The sequence below is a fragment of the Triticum dicoccoides genome, chromosome 4B, assembly GCF_002162155.2.
Source record: "Triticum dicoccoides isolate Atlit2015 ecotype Zavitan chromosome 4B, WEW_v2.0, whole genome shotgun sequence".
Taxonomy (NCBI): Eukaryota; Viridiplantae; Streptophyta; class Magnoliopsida; order Poales; family Poaceae; genus Triticum; species Triticum dicoccoides.
Window position 1 is genome coordinate 130,561,928 of NC_041387.1, and position 17,613 is coordinate 130,579,540.

The 17,613-nt window shown below is 42.7% G+C and overlaps 2 protein-coding genes across 3 annotated transcripts; both read right to left on the reverse strand.

Moving 5' to 3' along the window:
• Positions 1-7,732: 7,732 nt before the first annotated feature.
• On the reverse strand, positions 7,733-8,851 carry LOC119295439 (proline-rich receptor-like protein kinase PERK2). The gene has a single exon (XM_037573858.1). The coding sequence runs from the start codon at positions 8,552-8,554 to the stop codon at positions 7,967-7,969; it is 588 nt and encodes a 195-aa protein (XP_037429755.1). The 5' UTR covers positions 8,555-8,851; the 3' UTR covers positions 7,733-7,966.
• Positions 8,852-9,374: 523 nt separating this feature from the next.
• Positions 9,375-15,857, reverse strand: LOC119295438 (two-component response regulator-like APRR3). 2 transcript variants are annotated; one of them, XM_037573856.1, is made up of 8 exons: positions 15,569-15,857; positions 15,301-15,462; positions 12,254-12,384; positions 11,835-11,948; positions 11,380-11,536; positions 10,833-11,265; positions 9,860-10,640; positions 9,375-9,727 (listed from the first exon to the last, which is right to left on the reverse strand). In XM_037573856.1, the coding sequence occupies exons 1-8, from the start codon at positions 15,753-15,755 to the stop codon at positions 9,614-9,616; spliced, it is 2,079 nt and encodes a 692-aa protein (XP_037429753.1). In that variant the 5' UTR covers positions 15,756-15,857; the 3' UTR covers positions 9,375-9,613. The 2 variants fall into 2 exon arrangements, with proteins under 2 accessions (XP_037429753.1, XP_037429754.1); XM_037573857.1 differs by lacking the exons at positions 15,301-15,462; positions 15,569-15,857 and adding an exon at positions 13,189-13,672.
• Between the last annotated feature and the right edge of the window lie 1,756 nt (positions 15,858-17,613).

Here is a 17,613-nt window from a genome sequence, read left to right on the forward strand (position 1 = left end):
GAACTTCGGTCGAGCTAGTTTATCATTGTTTTTATATGGGCCGTTAATGGGCCCAATATGACATTGGGCCACATATGGCCCATGGTTTTCGTCCGGCGTTAACAGGCCAAAAATGACAACACGCCGAAAGTGGCCCAAATCTATAGTGGGCCTCTAACAGGCCGAATGTCGGACATGGCTGAATATGACCCAAATCCTTCACAGTCGTTTATGGGCCGAAAGTTTTGATGGCCTGTAAATGGTCCCAAATGAAGCAAGACCTTTAACAGGCCGGAAATACACATGGCCGTAATTCGGCCCAATTACTTAGCGGACTGTTAACGGGCCAGAAGTGACCATGGGTCGCGTTGATGACAAGTTTAGGACACGCTGTTGACGGGCCGATTTGACAGAGAATATTGGGCCTTTAGCTGGGTCGGCCCATTATGGTCTGTAGAATCTTGTGGGCCTTTAGCTGGGCCGGCCCATTATGGTCTGCAAAATCTTGTGGGCCTTTAGCTGGGCCGGCCCATTATGGTCTGCTAAATTTTGTGGGCCTTTAGCTGGGCCAGCCCATTATGGTTTGTAAAATCTTGTGGGCCTTTAGCTGGGCCGGCCCATTATGGTCCGCTAAATCTTATGGGCCTTCGGTTGGGCCGGCCCATTTAAACCTTATAGGCCACTTTTGGGCCGGTCCATGTGTCAACATATCATAGGCCCATCTCGACCATTGGATGAGTGACACCTGTGCCAACGTGGAGCTGACGCATGGATCTGTCAGCCAATGAGAACTTTAAACGTGGAAAATTGGCATTGGTCGTGGCTGTTAGCGGGTTATCGGATCCAAAAACTGGACCCGATAGGTTAATGGCGGTTAACAGCATCCCGTTACAGTTGATGCCACGTGTCGGTCACCCTTGACGAAAGCACTTCTATGACGCGTGATTTATCATCATGGAAGTGGACACTTCCCTGATGATAATTTTGGTAATGTCATGGAACACTTCTACGACAGCACAGGTATGACTATCTTGATTCTGTCATAAAATCGTCATGGATGTACATGCATGACAAAAAACGCGACCTACTATGACAAACACGTATCATCACGGAAGTGTATTTTTTTTTGTAGTGCGGCCTCCTCCCTCTCCCTCCTTTATATATGGGGGCAGGGGGCACCACAAAGCACATCAATTGTTTCTTAGCCGTGTGCGGTGCCCTCCTCCACTGTTTACTCCTCCGGTCATATTGTCGTAGTGATTAGGCGAAGCCCTGCGCAGATCACTGTCACCATGTCGTCGTGCTGACGGAACTCATCGACTCCTTCGTGCCTCTACTGGATCAAGAGTTGGAGGGACGTCATCGAGCTGAACGTGTGTAGAACTCAGAGGTGCCGTATGTTTGGTACTTGATCGGTTGATTCGAGAAGACGTTCGACTACATCAACTGCGTTAAGTTAACGCTTCCGCTTTTGGTCTACGAGGGTACGTGGACAAAGTCTCCCCCTCTCGTTGCTATGCATCTCCTAGATAGAACCTGCGTGAGCGTAGGAAATTTTTGAAATTGCATGCTACGTTTCCCAACAAACTCAACAAACACCTTCGGAGATACCTGTAGAGCATATTTATGATCACTCAGTTACGTTGTGATGTTAGATAGCACACAAGGTATTCCTCCGGTATTCGGGAGTTGCATAATCTCATAGTCGAAGGAATATGTATTTGACATTAAGAAAGCAATAGCAATAAACTGAACGATCACATGTAAGCTAACGGATGGGTCTTGTCCATCACATCATTCTCCTAATGATGTGATCACGTTATCGAATGACAACACATGTCTATGGTTGGGAAACCTTAACCGTCTTTGATCAATGAGCTAGTCTAGTAGAGGCTTACTAGGGACACGGTGTTTGTTTATGTATTCACACATGTATTTAAGTTTCCGATCAATAAAATTCTAGCATGAATAATAAACCTTTATCAAGAAGAAAATATAAAATAACAACTTTATTATTGCCTCTAGGGCATATTTCCTTTAGATGGTGCCCCCTCCCCTTCCTTTCTCTCATGAGAAGGGAAAGGCAGGAGGGGCCAACCCTCCCCCTTTCCTTCCCTAGGGCCGGCGGCCTGGGAGAGGGGCGCACCAGCCCCTTGTAGGCTGGTGTGTTCCCCCTTTTGGCCCATTAAGCCCATATAGCCTCCCGGGGCTTCCCGGAACCCATTCCGGTGATTCGATGAATACCCGGTACCCCCAAAATTCTTCCGGTGTCCACACTTCATCGTCCTATATATCAATCTTTACCTCTGGACCATTCTGGAGCTCCTCGTCATGTTCGTGATCTCATCCGGGACTCTGAACAACATTCGGTCACCAAATCACATAACTCATATAACACTATATGGTCAACGAACATTAAGCGTGCGAACCCTACGGGTTCGAGAACTATGTATACACTAGCAAATTGTTCATGCATTCCACGTCATTCGAATATATAAAAAGCATAGAAAAATACATTCGAATATATATTTTTCTTTCCTAGAATCGTATTGGACAAGATCCAACTTGGTTCTTACCTCCAAATTGATAGCATCAGATAAGCATGTGGATAGATGCTTCTAAAACCCATGAGATGGTAGAGTTGGGAGGTAGAGTTGGGAGTTCAATTGGAAGGCCATGTGGCAAAATCCTATGTGTTGAAAACTTTATCCAACGGATGATAGTGATCGGATTTGCTATCTCTTGACCGTTGGATGGGCATATCCAACGACTAATATTTGAAGCTATTGGCACACTATATAGTATGTATACATGACTAAGACACCTCTCCGGTCAATACCCAATAGTGGAACCTAGATGCCCATATTGGTTCCTACATATTCTACGAAGATCTTTATCGGTCGAACCTTATGACAACATACGTAATTCCCTTTGTCTATTGGTATGTTACTTGCCCGAGATTCGATCGTCGGTATCTTCATACCTAGTTCAATCTCATTGCCGACAAGTCTCTTTACTCGTTCCATAATAGATCATCTTGTAACTAACTCCTTAGTCACTTTGTTTGCAAGCTTCTTGTGATGTGTATTACCGAGAGGGCCCAGAGATACCTCTCTGATACACGGAGTGACAAATCCTAATCTCGATCCATGCCAACTCAACAGACACCTTCGGAGATACCTGTAGAGCATCTTTATGATCACCTAGTTACGTTGTGATGTTTGATAGCACACAAGGTATTCTTCTGGTATCCGGGAGTTGCATGATCTCATAGTCGAAAGAATATGCATTTGACATTAAGAAAGCAATAGCAATAAACTGAACGATCATATGCTAAGCTAACGGATGGGTCTTGTCCATCACATCATTCTCCTAATGATGTGATCACGTTATCGAATGACAACACATGTCTATGGTTGGGAAACCTTAACCATCTTTGATCAATGAGCTAGTCTAGTAGAGGCTTATTAGGGACACGGTATTTGTTTATGTATTCACACATGTATTTAAGTTTCCGACCAATAAAATTCTAGCATGAATAATAAACCTTTATCAAGAAGGAAATATAAAATAACAACTTTATTATTGCCTCTATGGCATATTTCCTTTAGGTGGTGCCCCCTCCCCTTCCTTTCTCTCATGAGGAGGGAAAGGAAGGAGGGGCCAACCCTCGCCTTTTCCTTCCCCTAGGGCTGGCGGCCTGGGAGAGGGGCGCACCAGCCCCTTGTGGGCTGGTGTGTTCCCCCTTTTGGCCCATTAAGCCCATATAGCCTCCCGGGGCTTCCTAGAACCCCTTCCGGTGATACGATGAATACCCGGTACCCCCAAAATTCTTCCGGTGTCCATACTTCATCGTACTATATATCAATATTTACCTCTGGACCATTCCGGAGCTCCTCATCATGTTCGTGATCTCATCCGGGACTCTGAACAACATTCAGTCACCAAATCACATAACTCATATAACACTATATGGTCAATGAATGTTAAGCGTGCGGACCCTACAGGTTCGAGAACTATGTATACATGACTGAGACACCTCTCCGGTCAAAAACCAATAGCGGAACCTGGATGCCCATGTTGGTTCCTACATATTCTATGAAGATCTTTACCGGTCGAACCTTATGACAACATACGTAATTCCCTTTGTCTATTGGTTGTTACTTGCCCGAGATTCGATCGTCGGTATCTTCATACCTAGTTCAATCTCATTGTCGACAAATCTCTTTACTCGTTCCATAATACATCATCTTGTAACTAACTCCTTAGTCACTTTGTTTGCAAGCTTCTTGTGATGTGTATTACCGAGAGGGCCCAGAGATACCTCTCCGATACACGGAGTGACAAATCCTAATCTCGATCCATGCCAACTCAATAGACACCTTCAAAGATACATGTAGAGCATCTTTAAGATCACCTCGTTACCTTGTGATGTTTGATAGCACACAAGGTATTCTTCTGGTATCCGGGAGTTGCATGATCTCATAGTCGAAAGAATATGCATTTGACATTAAGAAAGCAATAGCAATAAATTGAACGATCATATGCTAAGCTAACGGATGGGTCTTGTCCATCATATCATTCTCCTAATGATGTGATCCCGTTATCAAGTGACAACTCATGTCTATGGTTAGTAAACCTTAACCATCTTTGATCAACGAGCTAGTCTAGTAGAGACTCACTAGGGATACGGTATTTGTTCATGTATACACACATGTACTGAAGTTTCCGGTAATACAATTCTAGCATGAATAATAAACCTTTATCATGATTAAGAAAATATAATAATAACCATTTTATTATTGCCTCTAGGGTATGTTTCCATCAGTTGGGACAACAAAATACCTAGACTCAAGCGCATTGGGAAATTGTGCGCAACCATCAAGGGTAATGGTATTTCCATCAACTATATATACATATATAGATTCTAGAGAAACATATAATTGGAAGTCTACAGTTGTCAACATACATTTCTCAACAAGATTGCAAAGAACCTTTTCAAATGATTCGGATCCAAAAACCATGGCCATGACAAAGTGTGAACAACAGCAATACCTACAGATGTTTTCTTATGGAAACGGAATGAGAACAATGAGGTGAGACATAGAGCGAGTCTTGTAGCACAAGGGTTCACGCAAATACCCAAACTATTCTCCAGACTCCAAATGTGGAATGTCTTTCTAATACCTTTTATATCATTTGCGGTTACGAAATCATCTATGCAGTTGATAGATGAAATAATTACTTATCCACATTGATCACTAGATTTAGACATATATGGTTCCCAATGGAATATCAATTCTGAGTCAAAATGCAAAACGCAACGTACATTTTGTAAAAATCAATAAGTCACCATATGGCTAATTTTTGCTGCTACATCGACATAGTGAGTTCCTTATACATAAGGATTACACCATGATTATCCATGCATGTTCATCATACACAAGGATTACTTCTGCGATGATGAAGCACGTGATCATCTAAAGACGGAATTTGAGATGAAGGATTTAGGGTAGTGCCAAATTTTGCTTGAGACTACAACTTTAGCACCATCACTCATGTATTAGGGTACACCATGTTGTCTATATCCAAAATATATTGGAGAAAGATTCATTATGGACAAGTCTTGTCCGTCTATAACTATCGTGGTTGTTCAATATATGGACATGGAGAAAGATCCATTTAGACGATGAGAAGCCGGAAATAAGATATTGGGACCCAAGGTTCCATATTTAAGAGCCATTGGATCCACCAAACACAATTGGTTGGGATTCAAGAATATTTTTTGATATCTCCAAGGTGTCAAACATCTTCTCCTAATCTTTCAATTTCAGATAAATTTGGAGACCAATATCATTGGATATACTGATTAGGTCCCATTGTCGGGTCCACTATGAGGTCATAGACAAGCTTTGTGTTCCTACTAGTTGTGATAGCCATGCCATAAAAGTCTTCGAAACAAATCTTAAAGGCTACATCCACCAATCATTCTAAAGTAAAAGACATCATTTGTAATATTGTCGCTTTACTCCCTCCATCCATGGATAAGTGTACATATAGAAATTTTAGGACAGATTATGCAGTGGAGTAAAAAATGCATTGGGAAGGTCCAAGCCACCATCTCTCTCCTCTTTAGTTACTCCACTGCAATGAGCTAAGTGCATGTAGAAAGTGAGGATACCATGTGTTGAATGTTATTGGTCTTGATTACCATGTGATGACTGATGAGAGAGAAACAATTTTTCTAGATCTACTTTAAAGTGCATTGGAAAGATAGAAGTACACTCTTTTGTGTAAAGAAGTTAAATGCCAAACATACACTTATTCGTGGAGTGAGAAAGTACATAATGATAAACCACGTACAGCATTGGTTCTTTTGAATCATTAACCGCTATCTACAAAATAATGTTGCTTATGTTGCCCAGATGCAAATAAGTTACGTAGTAAGCAATATCTCTATATCGTCCATCTTGTAATTCAAATAATGCGACATAGCTGATTTTTTCAGGAAGGCTTTACCAGCTTTTACATTTCAAGAAAATGTTCATGGAATTGGTATGCGACGACTTTGAAGTTTGCAAGAATCATGGGAAATATCTTACTGAACTTTTCTTGTTTAAAGCATCCTATTACACTCTTTTCCTCTTTATGAGTTTACTTTACAGGTTCTCATCAAGGTTTTTAATGAGGTTATATCAACATGAGATCATATGTCATACTCCCTCCATTCCTTAATGTAAGGTGTATAATTTTTGGCACGGTGACCAAGGCACATAATTTTACACAATTTTGGACGAAACTAACTTTGGCTAAATCAATGATTAGCGGCAAGTAAGTCATTTAGACTTGGAAAGGAAGAGATACACGCAATTGGGGGAAAGATACTTTCCTTTTCTTCTCTATAATGAGAGATAGATGCAATCAGAGGAGAGATTCTTTCCTTTTTATGGAGGGCTAAAGACGGAATTAAAAGAAAGAAAGAAACGCACCTTACATTGTGAAAAAAAAATCGACAAACATAGACCTTATATAAAGGAACGGAGGGAGTATTTTCTAGTTTCCCTCATACGGCATAACTATTGTCCTCTAAACTCCATGGGTTTCTCATATTAAGTTAAAAGAGACAATAGCCATTGTATGTTCTATCATTTTCTTCTTATTTTCTTATTGAGTTTGAAGGAGTTTTAACGAAATGTCGCACCACAAGGTTTTTAGAGGAGCCTTGATTTCGCACAATGATGTTTATAAAGATAGCATAGACTAGGGGCGAGAGTGTGGTCATGGCTTAATTAAGCCATGTGTTAATTAATTATAATCTCCCCTGTCCCTATTCATTATGCATGTTTTTTTTTGTTTTTTTTTTTGCGAATGCACTATGCAACGATTGACTCGGTTCATTCCAGTTCCAGGCCATCGTGTTCGTATGATGCTGCATCCCCTTTAGGCCTATCATCTATACTCGAGAAGGACATTCAGGGCGCCGGGAAGGGCAGGGGCAGCCATGGATGATTTTCTCCATCATAGTCAAACATATCAAATTTTGGTAGTCTGATGGTATGTTGTAGTATCCGAACAATGTAGCATCGTTTACGTTGTTGCATGGGTTTGTAAGAATTTGAGATATGCTAATTGAGGTGTTCGATTGTGAGATTGGAGTTTTGAGGCTTGATCGGTTAGTGTCCGCGGACGCGAGAGCGTTTGAGGGGTCGGATTTCCAAAGTCCGGCTGTAGATGCTCTAAAGGGACTAATTAGGACCAAAATAAACAGTACTGTATGCACTTGTAATAGTTAATAATCAGCAGTACCATTACACCAGGAACGAATTACTAGACAGAGTTACAACAAAAAAAAGGAATTACTAGACAGTGGAAGTGCTGGTAGCTTCTGAATCTGACGAGGGAAAGGGAAAGGAAGTGACAGTAGTGTACTATAAACACACGAAGAGTTCACCGGAATGGGCACGGCGACGCAACGGAGCCCAACACCTCACCTCCAAAAGGTGACGGCGGGCAGGAGCAGCGCGACGATGACGACGGCGTAGACGCTTGACGCGCCGCGGCTCCTGCTGCCCCCCGAGAGGTAGAAGTAGTAGTACGGGTTCGCCGAGGACGACGGCGGGGACGGCGGCGACGAGACGTGCGAGGACGGAGCCGAGGGAGAGGAAGACGACGAAGACCCGCCGCTGCTCTTCGGTGGAGTCGGCGACGGCGTGGACGGGGGCGGCTCAGTCGACGATGACGACGGGGGCGGCGGGAGCAGCAGAGTCAGATATGGCGGTGGGGGCGTGGACAGCGGGAGGATCGACGTCGATGGCGAGGGAGGCGACGGTGTTGACGGTGACAATGACGGCGAGGGAGACGGTGTTGACGATGACGATGACGGGGAAGGAGGAGCTGGCGGCGGCGACGTGCACACCGTGGGGCACGTCCCGCACTCGCTGATGCACAGCAGGCTCGCCTCCGGCCCTCCCGCCGCCGGCTGGCCCTGATCACCTCCGGCGACAGCCAGCTGGGCACCACAACACGCCACCAGGACGATCACCGCCACCATCGCCACCGCTCTTGGTCCCTCCATTGCCACCCTGACAGACTGCTCTCATGAGCTTGCTTGGTGCCGGTGGGGGAATGAGATTCCTGCGATCGGCTGCCTGTGGGCCGGAGCTGCCGATTTATAAGCCAAGAAGTGCAGTGCAGGAGAAGATGTGCGAAACTTCAGGTGCAAGCTGGGAGAGAATATGAGAAGCAGGGTGTAAAGAGAAGATGCTCCTCTCCTGGATTGGCACCAAACAATTGATCCGTCTCAAGAAATCGGCCACCGTAATATATGTTTGTGACTGATACCTTGTCTCATGGAGCTCAAAAGTGCTAGGAAACTTTTGTAAGATAAGAGTGCCAGGGTTGGTAGATTGAGAAGTGCATGTGTAATGGTTTGCAGAGTGCAAGGCAGGTAAAGCATCTGCAGAAGCCTGGTTGGTTGGAGAAAGAACTCGGGTGAGTTGCTACTCTATTATGGCCTCAAAAGGTTCCGCAGCAGTTCCACAGGAAACTGTTGAATTACAGCAAGAACTGGGAAAAGGATAACCCGCCTTTCAAACAGGGGTTTGAGATGAAAGGAAAAATGTTGGCAGGATGTCCTTCAATCATCTTACATAGAGGAGGAAATACAGCTAAGGGAAAGCATAATTACATTGGGCATGCTCATGTGAGGAAGCAAGGCTTACTGACTACTCCCTCCGTCCGGAAATACTTGTCATCAAAATGAATAAAAGGGGATGTATCTAGATGTATTTTAGTTCTAGATACATCTTTTTTTTGTCCATTTTGATGACAAGTATTTTCGGACGGAGGGAGTATAATCTAGAGCTACTGTAAGGATGTAACACACCACAAACATGTGACGGAAAATCTGAATATCTGCATTGATTTCCTATCCCCCCAGAGGATTTTCAATTCGACACTCTTTACAGGCAAACCATGTCAATAAACAACCGACAATGGAGTACACGGAACACTTGTACAAAAGGCTAACCCTGGAAGGAAAACTTTTGCCAGCCTTTCACTCTTACCAGTTATACTTTAAACGCCCCTCCCTCGGCTGGGAAGCAAAGTATCAAAAGTACAGTCATGGACATCACTAGTCTGTTTCCGCATCTTCTGTTGTTGTAGCTGACTTGAGTTTTTGGCTCACAAACTGCCCTTTGATTCTTGGTCTTTGCTCCGCAAGCTTCTTCCTGCTGTGATATCTGACCTGTAGAGCGAAAGGTAAACAGATAAAAGGGAATAACTGTAAGAAAAACCAAGTGTTTGCGGAAAAGAATATATAAGTGCGCATACATGATTTGTGAATTTGAAGACTATTTAGGTTTGTCAAACAGAATACCTTCTTCTCGAAGCATCTATCTTTCCTTTTCATGCGGAATTTCATCAAGGCAGCTTCACGACGAGACCGATCACTATCCAGTCCGTTGTAACCAAAGTTCTGGATGCCACTCTCGTTGCCGCTTTCTGGGGCAATTATTGTGTTGGTGTTTGTATCAGTTTCACCGCTCACAGTCCATCCACGGATATCCTGGCTACAACTAGCAGTCTGGTTATTGCGCTCTGCATGAGCTCTCAACAAGTCAATAGGTTCTCCTGATTCTTGGAGAATTTGTCTTGAATGATGCAACCGCTGATTTTCTTCTAGCTGTCTGTGTTCATCAATCTCTGACGGTTTACCAAGATTTTGATGGTAACTAGAATGATATGCATGCTGAATTCCCATCTGGTTGATGCCAGATGGATCACATTGCATAAAAGGAGGCTGTGTGTAGTATATCGGTGGCATAATTGCACTGTACTGGTACGGTATAGCAGCACCAACAGAAAGTGGAACAGGTATAAAGCCATACGGAGGATGACCGAAATTGTCCTTTCTAGGGGAGGAACTGCTTGTGCCAGCATCTTCTCTTGCACTGCTTGAAGACGGGATGGCAGGACCCACTGTGCAACTGTCCAAAGGAGCCTGAGCTTGCATTGTAATCTTGCATGTATTGTGTTCATGTGAGGGCAAAGTTCCACTAGACTGAACATTCTTGTCATAAACAGATTCTTGATGAGTTAAGTGGACAGAGGGAAGAGACAGTTGCTTAGCTGATGGCTCTATTCTTTTATTACCATACCTGTCATGTTGCAAAGCATGTGAGAGCATGCATAATAGAACTAACCAGTGTTGCTCAGGGTATATGTGCAAGCAATTGCTAATATCAACCTCAGGGTCTAAAATATGAAAACAGTGTTCTCAATGAAATAAATGACCATTCCAAGCCAAAATTATTTGGATCAAAATTTAAAAATAATGAACATGTAACTACCTTGAAAAGGCTGAAGAATTTGAGTGATTAAAATTATCCTTATCCCTCAGTTCTTGGTTCACATGACCATCAGAACGTTGTTGCTTTCCTAAGTTGACATCCAGCAAGTGAGAGGGGCAAGACTGGGGATGGCCGATCGCAGCACCCTTTGAATTTTCATGAAGGGTATTTTCCATGACAGGCTTGACAGCGTTATTCTTTGTGACTGGAGATTTGCATTTTTTGCTAGTTGTTGGTTGGCCAGTAGCCATTAGATCTTTGCCAGGATCACTTGGACGACATGAACTTGCATCAGCAATCCTCATAGCGTTGTCCATTATCTGTCCAGCAACCTTTGCAGAAGTAATGCCATGAAGATACTTGGAAAACACATTCTTCTCAGCTGAAAACACTTGCAGCTTACTGGTGCCGCATGCATTTCCACTTGGAGCATCTACACAACACCAGGTAAAATCACACTTATTAGATGTGCAATTTAGACACTAGATGGCCAATAAACCGAGCACAAGAACATCAAATAACAGAGAAGCATATGTAGGTTTCATACCATCAGTACCCTTTAATGCAAGTGCCTTTGTGTTCATTCTATCAAAAGGCCCATTCTGAATTTTTAGTTCTCTGGATGAGCTTGCCCCATTATGTGTCGCAATCTCCGGTAATTTCTCAACACTCTCAATTTCAGTCTCCCTTTTGCTTCCAGAGCTCTGATAATCATGTCAGAAGCATGTCCATAGGATTTTAGGTGCAGAAGAACGCCAATAATTAAAAAGAGTAACCAGAACTTTAAAGATCAGTTATGATAAACTAAGGTTTCAGTAAAAAGTGCTGGCTACAGTTAACTGGTAGTGACAAAAACAAAAAGACATAAAAAAACAGTGTCATTGTTTGCTTCAGATTTCAATTTCACTTGCTTGGCATTATCAACCTGAGTTAGAAGTGCCATTCTAGTCATACTTTGATATCAGTTAAACAAATAAGGTATAAGCCAGCTCAGTTACTCACCTGAGCATCACTTTCCTCGTCGCTGTTTTCTCCTGTCTTTGACCCGATACCAGAATTCACACTTATATGGTTGCTGGCTGCATTGTTTTCTGATGCATTTAATTGGCTATTCATCTGAAATGGAATGTGCAAGGCCTAGTTACACCTCAGAAAGCTAGGATAAACAAAAAATATTCCTATTTGCTAAAAGCTTATACAACTGCATCAACAATATAGCACTCGTTATCTTGCACAACCAAATCAGTGCACATTACACAGTTGATAATATTTTCAAGGAAAATGCATTAAAAAAGTATCCAGAAATGACTAACAGATGTAGAACAAATAGTACAATTGAAGAAGGCTACCCTATCATCCATTCCCCATAACACAGGCTGCAAAATAAAACATTCGGAAAGACTTCCTGAATGAGGACTTACCGAGTGCCGCCTCCACACATGTTGCCATAAGTTACGCAACTCATTCTTCCTCACTGGCTTCACGAGGAAGTCCACTGCCCCATTCTGCATGCACTTTAGCACTGTGCCAATGGAATCTTGGGATGACATCACTGCACAGATAACCAATGAAGTGAATATCGAGTCCAAGAGAATTCTAATTTAAGACATCTCATGTTACACACTTCGTTACTAACGTCAGCAATACGTCCATCACTCCGCTATGCCACCTGGCTGCTTACGTGTTTGTCGTATTAGGGGCAAAGTGATTGCATTCCCCTGAATGCACTCATCACATAGTGTGTAGCAGGACCATGCATTTTTCACGTGTAGCGCTTAGAGACGTTTTTGTTATTTTAGTATAGATACATAGCATCTACTCCCTCCGTCCCATAATATAATACGTTTTTTGACGCTTCAAAAAACGTCTTACATTATGGGACGGAGGGAGTATTTATGTATATCCATAGCATCATATATAATAATCACTTAGCATCTTAGCAACGATGTGATTGCTCTCTTCCCGCTATTTCGAACATGCGAACTGAACTACTATTAATTTAATTTCCAAAATTAGCAACCTTTTTTTCTGGAAACTTGAGGTCTTCATTTATAGTCAGTTACGCACACTATGAAATAGTATGGTTCCTCAATTAAACTACCTAATTAGGACCTTAAAATATCCATTTACCTATTAAAACTGCACCAATGTAAAGTTAGACCTTCAATCTCAATCAAACATATTTTTAACGTCAAATCGCTTAAAAAGTAGCCATAACTACCATTACAATTTTGCCAACAAACTTGCTCCGAACCCATAAACTGCACCAATATTAAGCTGCCAATTTATTCATCAAGAGATACCGCACAAGACAAATCTGTTAAAAAGAGTCAGAAACACAACACTTGGAGCATACCCATAGCGATACTCGAATGGAATCCGACAACGACAACGGTAATTCAGTTACAACTGAGAGCAGAGACGGACACCGACTAACGGGACCGAAGCAGACCCCCAAATCCATTTGAATTTAGTTCCAAATATCCAGGAGCAGTACCATATGTGACCATAGACAAAAAAAAATCAGCCTACCACAGTTAAGCAATTAGCATTAAAAAGATATACATTTATAGGCAGTTGGCACACTATGAAATAATATGGTTCCTCAATTAAGCTACTCCGATCCATAATAAGTGTACTTCTTAAAAGTGTACCACAAAATATCCATTTACCTATTAAAAGTGTACCCATGTAAAGTTAGACCTTCAATCCCACTCAAACATATTTTTAACATCAATTCGCTTAGGCTAGCCATAGTGGTGGTATCTTAGCTAGTATCATGCACTCGGGACTAGTAAACATGCCGATGTGGCAGACAATTAAGAAAGAGAGAGAGGGTTAGAGTAACATAGGTAGATACAGTATCATAATAAATGCTATGTTACTACGTGTCATGCATGGCAATAAATAAGATCATATATGATACTAATCTAGTATACTATGCACTATGAAGGTAGTATCATACACTACTCCCTCTTTCTCAGTTTACAGGGTGTGCGCGTACCCCTAGATCTCAATTTGACCAACCTAATACAAGTCATATATTACAAAAAATATAACAATATAAACTTCAGATGTTCTATTTTCAAAAGGTATAATTATTGTGTTATATAGATTATATTAGCTATGGACAGGGGTGCGTGGAAGCTTGCTATCCATGTGCCAGAGCCATGAGTTGGTTGCGAGATCTTATGGGTTTCACCTCTAGCCTACCCCAACTTGTTTGGGACTAAAGGCTTTGTTGTTGTTGTTGTTGTTGATAAAATTGGCAACCTAGGTATACGCGCAGGACTTGTAAACTGAAACGGAGGGAGTAGTATCATATGCATGATACTAGTATATGATATTCCCAGCCTTACAAAGTACTCATAACTACCATTGTCATTCTGCCAAAAAACTTGCTCTGATCCCATAAATTGCACCAAAATTAAGCTGGCAATTTATTAATCAAGAGATACCGCACAAGACAAATCTGTTAAAAAGATTCAGAAACACAACACGTGAAGCATACCCATAACGATACTCGAGGTGAACCGACAATGACAACGGTGATTCAGTTACAACTGAGAGCAGAGACAGACACTAACTAAAAGTAGCCGACATGGGACTAAAGCAGATCGCCAAATCCATATGAACTTAGCTCCAATTATCCAGGAGCAGTACCATATGTGACCATATAGACAACAAAAGAAAATCAGCCAACCACAATTAAGCAATTAGCATAATAAAATATCCATTTATAGGCAGTTGCGCACATTATGAAATAGTATGGTTCCTCAATTAAGCTACTCCCTCCGATCCGTAATAAGTGTCGTGGTTTTAGTTCAAATTTGAAGTAAAACCACGACACTTATTATGGATTGGAGGGGGTACCTAATTAGGACCTTAAAATATCCACTTACCTATTAAAAGTGTACCCGTGTAAAGTTAGACCTTCAATCCCAATCAAACATATTTTTAACGACAATTCACTTAAAAAGTACTCATAACTACCATTGTCATTCTGCCAAAAAACTTGCTCTGATCCCCTAAATTGCACCAAAATTAAGCTGCCAATTTATTCATCAAGAGATACCGCACAGGACAAATCTATTAAAAAGATTCAGAAACATGACACGTGGAGCATACCCATAGCGATACTCGAGCAGAATCCGACAACGACAACGGTAATCCAGTTACAACTGAGAGCAGAGACAGACACTGACTAGTGGTAGCCGGCACCGGACTAAAGCAGATCGCCAAATCCATTTGAATTCAGTTCCAGTTATCCAGGAGCAGTACCATAGGCACGCACAAAAATCAGCCTACCACAGTTAAGCAATTAGCATATAAAAATAGCGCTGAATCCCCTGCTTAAAGCAGCTGCTAGATAGCGAAATCGAGTACGTTTGCCAGATCGTCCTGAGCCTTACGCCACTGATGATAATTCAAGCTGATATGAAGCGTTAGTCGGACGCCGGCGTCTTACTTATAACGGGGATGTTCTTGCACTCGTCAGCCGCGACGATCCTGGAGAGCAGGTCGATTCCGGAGAGCGTGGGCATGTTGACCTCCGTGAGCACGAGGTCGAAGGCGTACGCGCGGCCCCGCATGACCTCCCAAGCCTTCATCCCGTCCGCCACCGCCGCCACTGGCGTCACCTCCCGAGAAGAAACACAGCCCAATTCAGCAGCAGGAAAATCGGCTGGCCGCGCGAGCGCGAGCGCGGCTAAGCTAGAAGAAGGAAGTTGGCTCACCGCGGTACCCGCACTTGCGGAGGAGCGCGGTGACGACCTGGCGGGTGGAGTCGTCGTGCTCGACGAGGAGCACCCGGAGCGAGCGGCGCGGCAGGATCTCGTCCCAGCGGATCACCCCGCGCGCCGCCCCTCCTCCGGCCCCCGCCGCCGCGGCCGCCGGCTCCCCGGCGTCGGCGTCGGGGGACATCTCGTCGTCGCCGTCCGTCGGGAGAGGAGAGGGGGAGAGGGGAACGGATGAAAATATCTGCAGCCCTGCGTGCCACGTCACGCGGGGGGTGGGGGGAGAGAGGATCGAAGGCACGGGTGGAAATGGGCCAGATAATACCCACGAGCGCTGGCAGATATTTTTCTCCTCCTCCACTGCTCCGGTTTGTTTTCGGTTGGGTGCTTTTTTGGGGTGGAGTGTCGTGTGGGTGAAACCTGAAGTGTTTTGGGCGTGATATTTCTGCTGCGATTTTGGCTGTGTCATTTTTTCACGGGGATATTTTTGCCGTGAGCTGGTGGCCTCTCGTTTTTGGGGGGCTCGGCCCCGAGTATTTTAGTGGCTGCTGGCTGGTCTCGGACGCCACTTGTGGAAAGTGCCATCGAAGAAGAACAGACAGATGGGCACGAGGAACGGTGGAAAGATCACGACTCAAAAAAAAAAGAGGAAAGATCTACTAGGAGTGTCATCCATCCATACATGACAGACGTTGCGTTTCTTTACGGACAAGTCTTCCAAGAACTACGTGGAGTACAGTTGGCCGGCCGGTTTTTTATACGTAAATAAAGTTGAGCTGAAATTCTGAGCAACCACATTATCCTCTTTAATTCCGGTTTCCAATATTTCAGTTTTCATATCCGGAGACATGAATTGCCCCATTTTGTGATGTGATCCAACTCCATATGAATTCCCTTTACGTCAACTGAAAACGTGGTTTCTATTTGCACGATGAATTAGCTACATGACTCCACACCACACAAAAAACTCATCACGCCGCATGAAGAAAATCAACCCGAGAGGTTATTTCGGTGTGGATGGGCATCTACCTCAGTGGAAAAGAACGCGGTTGTGCACCTTGGCAAACCCAAGTTCGAATCATGTGGGGTGGAAGTTATTTTATGCATTAAAACTTGATGTCCCACACCTTCTTAATTGTGCGGCTCCTCTCTCGTTGCTCTAGTTATTTCAATATTCCTAATAAGTTAGCTTGGAAGAATGGAGATATGACATTTTAAATCCACTTACCACAATTAAACCAGCTCTGTATGCACATGCCACTTGGCCTCGTCTTCATCGCAACTCAATAAATTGGTGCTATGAGATAAAAGAGTTATAAACATGAAATATCTCACTAAATACACATAAGACTTGCTCGTGTATGCTTGTGTGCTCTATGAGATAGATGAAGCATGCCCTCATAATTTCATCACCTTTTTATTCTTACATTGACACCACTATGATTTGGTACAACATGAATAAAAATAGGTTTATTCATGTGTTTATGTGGCATGTTTGTGTGAACCATCGCTAGTTCAATACTTGTGGATTGTAACAACTAACATCACAAAATTCTAAATTTTGAATGATAACTATTCAAATAGGATTAAATAAAAAATATTTGTGTTGTTTGAGCTTAGTTAGCTCTGACTAGGATTTGAAGCCTTTGAATTTTATTTGGTTTTCATTTGGACATTAAAAATATTTGGGAATTATTTAGAACCCTAAATTAATTTTTATGGAATATTATAATGCCCCAAATACAGTTTATAAAAGTATTATATGTATTTTATTTAATATTTGGGCTGGAAATATTCTTTTGATGCTCTTAATATTATATTGTATTTTTGTAGAATTTTCCAAATTGAAATAAATTGATTTTCAAATCTAATTATTTTTAAAATAGGAAATAGAAAAAAGAAAAAGAAATTCTTAGCCTAGCCTAAACCAAGCCCATCCCGCCCGAGTGGCCCATTCCTATATAGCACACAGCGCATCGCCCAGACCAAACCGGCATATGGCCCATCATTCATCTTGAATCAGTACACGGCCTAAACAGGTCACA